Source organism: Rhododendron vialii, chromosome 1a (genome assembly GCF_030253575.1).
Source record: "Rhododendron vialii isolate Sample 1 chromosome 1a, ASM3025357v1".
Taxonomy (NCBI): domain Eukaryota; kingdom Viridiplantae; phylum Streptophyta; class Magnoliopsida; order Ericales; family Ericaceae; genus Rhododendron; species Rhododendron vialii.
The window spans coordinates 32741526-32748889 of record NC_080557.1 but is presented as its reverse complement, the minus strand read 5'-3'; the positions used below and the strand labels follow the sequence as shown (position 1 = coordinate 32748889).

Genomic DNA, 7364 nt, shown 5'->3' with positions numbered 1-7364 from the left:
TCGTGAATATATAGATAGATTCGTGTGTGCATATATTTAATGATTCGTGAATATATATATATATATATATATATATATATATATATATATATATATATATATATAAAGGAATTTTCAAGTGAGGGATCCCTTATTTTGTTAAAATGAGGGACTTTCATTTTTCGATCAAATTTTGAAAATTCGAACCGTTCAATGTGTGCAGAACGTAATTTTAAGGGTCCTCGCGAGAAATCAGCAAAAAAAAATGACCGGGTAGGACGTCATCCGAGCAGTTTTTTTTGAACCGTTCAATGAAAACTGCTCGGATGAAGCCCTTTCCGGTCATTTTTTTTGCTGATTTCTCTCACGGACCCTTAAAATCACGTTCTGATCACTTTGAGCGGCTCGGATCGTCGAAATTCAATCTGGAAGGGGAGTCCCGCATTTTAATAAAATGAGGTATCCCTCACCGGAACCTAATATATATATATATATATATATATAGTCAGTCTCAAATAAGGGAGTCCTTATTTTAGTTAAAATGCAAACCTCCTCATTTCTCCCATTTTCCGATCGAATTTCGATGATCCGAGCCGCTCAATGTGTTCAAAACGTGATTTTAAGGGTACCCGTAAGAAATCGGCAAAAAAAATGACCGGGAAGGGCTTCATCCGAGCAGTTTTTGTTTGAACCGTTCGATAAAAAACAAACAAAAACTGCTCGGATGAAGCTCTTTCCGGTCATTTTTTTTGCTCATTTCTCGCGGGTACCCTTAAAATCACGTTCTGAATACATTGAGCAGCTCGGATTATCGAAATTCAATCGGAAAATAGAGGTCCGCATTTTATTAAAATGAGGTGGTCCTTACGGAAATGGACTAATATATATATATATATATATATATATATATATATATATATATATATATGGGACGGGATCAAGGGACAAAACTTTTGCCAAAAAAATAGACACTAAATCCTAGCCATTAAAATGGATGGCCAGGATTAAAACTTAAAAGGCATAATCTCTCTCTTCCTTTTTCCAACTCACGTGCAAACCTTCGCCCCCCCCCCCCCTCCTCTCTCTCTCTCTCTCTAACCTCCGTTCTCTCCTCTCTCTCTCTCTATGTCTCTCTTTCTCCCTATCTAACCTTCTGTCACTATTCTCTCTCTCTCTCTCTCTCTCTCTCTCTCTCTCTCTCTCTATTTTTAATCTTAAAATGTGCATAACTTTTGTTTTACAAATTCAATTTTTATAAATTTTATATTTCTGAAATTTACTTGAAAAACTCTACAAAATGAGATCCATAATGAATGTAAAATTATGTAAAATCAATTTTTTAATTTTTCCATGTGACAAAAAATTTTGGGATCACGTAGAGGAATTTGTTGGAAAAATTATTTTTAATATCTTCTCAATATTCCTAATTTTTTCCCATAAGAATAAATGAAAAGTAACAGTAAAAGAGAGAATTATATAAGGTTCTATTTTCACAGAAACAAACCAAGAAAAAAATATGTTCAAGAAGTGAAAATTACTTCAAATCCTGAGGGATTTAGAGATCGCAAAAATTAATAGAACACGTTAAGATTGTACATACACCCGTACAAAACATGCATATCTACGTGGAAGATGAGCTGATTCTCTTGTACCCAAAGAACAAAGTGTCTCAAAATTCCTTACGGAAATACCAATGATAATAGAAGTTATCACATAACCATGAAATTGAGATACATATTTCTCAATTCTCATTACTTTGACACCAATACAATGGCAATTTTGGCTGATACAATCAAGAGGAAGCTCGTGCACAAACAAAAAATATTCACACCAAATCTCAATCCTCCCCCTAATTTCAACCACATCCAACATATATACTAATCAACAAGTTTTTTTCTTTAATCAACTGAACTGCAAAGACCCACATGTAAAGGGCAAGATCCTAAAAAAGTGTCCGTCTATTTCTCTTAGAAGATCCAATAAATCCTTTCATTTGAAAAGACAAAAACTCACTTGTAGTTGCAAGTAAATAGCACTCCACCATCTTTGCAAACAAAGCACAAATCCTCACAGATCTCTTCCTTGACTCCTTCATAACGTCCTCCTTCGACAAAAACCTAGCATGCAATTCGAGACCGACCCACATCCTCAAATCCCAAATATTGCTGGAAAATCCAAAAAAAAAAATAGCGAAACAATGTGAATCATTAAATGACCTCCAAAAACTATTACTGCAATGCTTCATCCACTATTGGCATTTGTGATTTTACATTTCATAACATAATTAGCTAAAGCATCAAGAAGATTAAGCAAGTTTTGGAATTACCATCTTCTCATTAAGTCATCTCTTGGTCACTATCAAAATATTGTGTTTCATCTTCTAAGGCTAGAGAAGAGAATTGACAATTAGTAAAAAAAAGTAAGAATACCAATGTCAAATAAATAACAACATTAATACAAGGAAAATTGTAGTTCACTTACCTTTATGAGTTTTACTCATCGGATTTGAAGGACAAGTTCTCTTATCATGTCCTAACTTATTGCATAAGTGACACTTTCTTTTCTTCTTATTTAATTCCAACTCAATACCACTTTTCAATCTTCCAGAGTGTATCATAGGATATTTTTCCTTTACATCTTTTTTCCTACCCTTGGTTTGTGAGATGTTTGGATCCAAAAGCAATATTTGAGAAGGCTCGATAGAATCTAAATCATCTTTTTCATGACAAACATCGATTGGAGGAACATAAGAAGTAACTTTTAGGAGCTTCTTGGATAGATCATTCATAGCTTCGATGTAAATCATGTACGCCTCATTTGATGGAGCGGCCAAACAAGCCAATTTAGTAGATTCTTGGCACATATGGCCAAGCCTTAATGCCTCGGATTCTTCTTTGCCATCGTCATGCACTAATCCTTCGGAATCAATTATTCTGAATTTGTTGGCTTTTTGCCTCCATCGTGGAAGAATAAAATGGTCCGGTATTGCATCAATGTCTAGCCGGACAAACACTTTCAAAATATGCGTACACAATATTCCAATAAACTCAAAATTTTGGCATTCACACGTACCCTCATACGTTTGCAAATCCAAATGTCACTGTGAACTTTTTAACTTCATGTTCTTTTGACTTCACTATGAACGATTGAAATCCATTGGCATTTCCCACCTCTTCAACTTTGTAATGGAAGACTCCATTCATTTCATCCTTGAACTTGTTGAAGACGTTTCTAGTATAAATTTTTGCCGCATGCTTCAACAAAAATTCATTGTCATTCACAATCTGAAACTTATGTTCAAACTCAAAATCTTCATTATTTTCCCTTTTCACAATCCTCTTCAAGGTTTGGTCATACTTGACTACAAACTCTTTAAGATTTGTCGTCGAGGTAACAAAACCATCAAAAAATGAATTAACACCCTCACTACGTCCAGTAGTATTCATACCAGCAAAGAATGTGCCACGATTATAAACGGGTACCCATGAGTCACGAATATCATACAATTGTTGAAGCCATTCGTTGCTCTCCAACCCATTCTCCTTCATCAATTCCATCCATCTCTTTTCAAAATCTTCTTTCCTATATGTTGCCCAAATACAATTTTTCACATCCTTCTTGAATTTTGATTTCTTGAAGTACACTTGCAACAATTTTTCAACAAATTTCTTCTTGATATGCCAAATGCATAAACAATGACGGGTGTTAGGAAAAACTTGGGCAATTGCTGCCTTCATTGCCAAGTCTTGGTCAGTGATGATAGAAGTTGGAGGACGTCCTCCCATAGCTTCAAGCCATGTCTCAAACAACCATTTAAATGTCACCTCTATCTCATCTTGTAAAAGTGCACATCCAAACTGTATTGACTGCATGTGGTGGTTTACTCCCGTAAATGGTGCGAAAGGCATATCATACTTGTTTGTTCGATAGGTTGTGTCAAATGTGACCACATCTCCAAAGTAATGGTACGCCATGCGAGATCGCGAGTCCACCCAAAAAAAATTGACTGCCCTCCCATTATCATCACATTGAATTGCATAAAAAAAATTGTGGATTCTGTGCTTGTCTGTTCCTAAAGTAGATGAGGACAGATTGTGCATCCCCACCATCTAGCTCTCTATGCCTCACATTCCTCAAGTGATTATAGCAATCTCTATTATCAAAGCCAATGTGTTCGCCACCAAAAATAGAAGTAACTTTAGAAATTCCCAAATTTTCTCTATGAAAAGTTTCGGTCAAATTCTTTACTGCTTTAGACATGTGTTGATTGGACTTCATTCTCATTCTCTTAGATGGAGTTACTAATGGATGATTGTGGGCATCGGTGAAAACTGTTACTTTCCATTTGCTACTCCATTTGTCATATTTAATCAGCAAATGAGCCTTGCATCCACATTTAGCAGTTGAACAACTTCTAGCTCTTTTTCTCGGTATCACTTTTCCATCTTCCTCTGTCTCATCATTCTCCTCCACGGCACCATCGTTTTCAATCTTCGCAACATACTTTCCTTCTTTTGCGCATAAAAATAGCATACTAGTCACTTCATTCGACCGGCTTCGTCCTTTGCATGAAGTCCGAGTACGAATCCAAAAACCATTTTGTCTACCATAATCTTCATAATACTTTCGTGCTTCTTCAATTGTCTCAAAAAACATCCCACGTGATGGTGCTTTTAACCCTTCATCTACTTCGAAATCATTTATTTCAAAAGGTTCTTCCATTTTTCAACCTTCACAAGGATGGGAACAACAACAAAAATTAAGTAATTCCAACAAACTTGTTTAATGTAATCCCAATAAACTACACCATATGTCAATAAACTATATTATTGCTTGTGTGCAATGATGGGAACAACAATTAAAATTAGCATATAAAAGCACACTACAATCCAACCAGGAGATCCCAATTCATAATGACCCAAAAAATAATGCCCGGGTAGTTTATAGCATTGAGAGCAACAATCACATAATTGGAATAAAATAAGAGTACCGAATAAAGAACAACAGTAAACCAAATGCAATTTTCTAATCCTTACAATTTTCTAATCCTTGAAGAAGATAGGCAGACATAGTTTTCGAGCTACATCCTCTTCACTCAAAAGGATGAGATCACATACCCATCCACTTAGATCCATGATTAGAGCTTCACACAATGAAATCTAAAACTGATGGGAAGATAAAATCCTTGACATCCAAGCATGCATCAATGACAAAATCAGGTGAATAAAGGCTTCACTAGGTCCATAAATACACCACCGGAGGTGTACAATCAATGAACCCACTACGAAAAGATGTCGGACAAGAATCATTCGAATTTTTTTTGTTTTTGTTTCGGCCACTGTATTCAGTTAGTTTGAAACAAGAAATCCCAAAATTACCTCACCAAGAATTCGAAAACAAGGAATTACCTTAATCCTTCTGTTAATGAATGATTCTTAGCGTCAATAATATTTAGAGGTATTCACAGGAAGAGCTATCATTGCCGGAGCTGTCTCACCAGAATTAGGGCTTGGATTGGGGTTTTGAGAGAGGGGTGAGATAGAGATACAATTGCTGAAAATAGAGTGCACTCTGGCGATTTGTCGCCGGCGACCGAGGGTAAGGAGTTGATGATCGTCGACGGTGGGAGTTTGTTTGTCAAGGAGCGTGGAGGATCAGAGGGAGTAGCGCAGACACAGAGAGAGAGGAGAGAACGAAGGTTAGAGAGAGAGAGAGAGAGAGAGAGAGAGAGAGAGAGAGAGGGGGGGAGGAGGTCTGCACGTGAGTTGGAAAAAGGAAGAGAGAGATTGTGCCTTTTAAGTTTTAATCCTAGCCATCCATTTTAATAGCTAGGATTTAGTGTCTATTTTTTTGGCAAAAGTTTTGTCCCTTGATCCCCTATATATATATATATATATATATAGAGAGAGAGAGAGAGTCCTTTTCAGGTTCGGTATTCCGAATTTTGGTTAAAATCCGAACTTCTCCCACAGCCATTAGATTGTGTTTTTAATGGTCCATATCTGCTGATGGTTTCTGATCGGTCATTGAAAATATAATCCAACGATTGTGGGAGAAGTCCGCATTTTAACCAAAATCTAGGATACCAGACCTAAACAGCCATGTGTGTGTGTGTCTATATACACACGAATCTTTTATATATATACAGTCATTTTCAAATGAGGAGGTCCTTATTTTAACTAAAATAAGGACCTCTCTATTTCTTCCATTTTCCTTTCGAATTTTGATGATCCGAGCCGCTTAATGTGTTCATAACGTGATTTTAAGAGTACTCGAGAGGAATCAGCAAAAACAAATCATCAGGAAGGGCTTCATCTGAGCAGTTTTTATTTGAACTGTTCGATAAAAAACAAACAAAAACTGCTCGGATGAAACCTTTCCGATCTTTTTTTTTTTTTGCTGATTTCTCGCGGGTACCCTTAAATTCACGTTCGGAACACATTGAGCAGCTTGGATCATCAAAATTCTATCGGGAAAGGGAGGTCCTCATTTTATTAAGTTAAGGTGGCCCTTAGGAGAATGAGACTCATATATATATATATATACACACACACACACACACACTTAGGATCCAATGAGGGATCCCGCACGAGCTTACTATATGGGACTCCCCTTTCCTGAGCGAATTGTGACGATCCGAGCCGCTCAATGTGTTCAGAATGTGATTTTAAGGGTACTCGCGAGAAATCAGCAAAAAAAATGATCGGGAAGGGCTTGATCCGAGTAGTTTTTTACTGAACCATTCAATAAAAAACTGTTCAGAACAAGCCCTTCCTGATCATTTTTTTTGCTGATTTCTCGCGGGTACTCTTAAAATCACGTTCTGATCACTTTGAGCGGCTCGGATCGTCGTGATTCACTCGGGAAAGGGGAGTCCCGCACGGTAAGCCCGTGCGGGATCCCTCAATAGATCCAGACTCATATACACACACTTAACTTGGTAAGTTAAAGATCTCATGAGTTTGATATTGTTTCCAATCAATTTTTGATAATTTGAACCATTTAATGTATTTAAAACTTGATTTTAAGGGTACATGCGTAAAATCGGCAAAAAATATGACCGGAAATGGCTTGATATGAGCAGTTTTTCATAAAAAAAACGCTATAAGTGGATTTTTTTGAAAAACTGTTCGGATCAAGCGCTTCCTGGTCATATTTTTTGCCGATTTCTTGCTTGTATCTCTAAAATCATGTACTGCACACATTGAATGGTTCGAATCATCAAAATTTGATTGGAAAAGTAAAAGTTCTTAACTTAACTAGTTAAAGACACTCTTAATAGAAATTTGGTGTGTATAAATATCTATATAACAAATTAGCTCAGTTTTTGAATCCTATGTGCATAAATCTAATGGTCCTAACTTATCCCCCGCATAAATTTCCAC

The 7364-nt window shown here is 36.5% G+C and overlaps 1 protein-coding gene across 2 annotated transcripts; it reads right to left on the bottom strand.

Moving 5' to 3' along the window:
• Positions 1 to 1262: 1262 nt before the first annotated feature.
• Positions 1263 to 5647, bottom strand: LOC131333103 (protein FAR1-RELATED SEQUENCE 5-like). 2 transcript variants are annotated; one of them, XR_009201715.1, is made up of 2 exons: positions 5388 to 5647; positions 1263 to 2144 (listed from the first exon to the last, which is right to left on the bottom strand). XR_009201715.1 is itself a non-coding variant. In XM_058367445.1 (2 exons), the coding sequence occupies exon 2, from the start codon at positions 4086 to 4088 to the stop codon at positions 3054 to 3056; it is 1035 nt and encodes a 344-aa protein (XP_058223428.1). In that variant the 5' UTR covers positions 4089 to 4709; positions 5388 to 5647; the 3' UTR covers positions 2220 to 3053. The 2 variants fall into 2 exon arrangements, 1 of the variants encoding a protein (XP_058223428.1); XM_058367445.1 differs by lacking the exon at positions 1263 to 2144 and adding an exon at positions 2220 to 4709.
• Between the last annotated feature and the right edge of the window lie 1717 nt (positions 5648 to 7364).

Coding starts and splice junctions, on each gene's coding strand:
- LOC131333103 (XM_058367445.1), bottom strand. CDS start 4,088: ATGGTGGGGATGCACAATCTGTCCTCATCTACTTTAGGAACAGACAAG.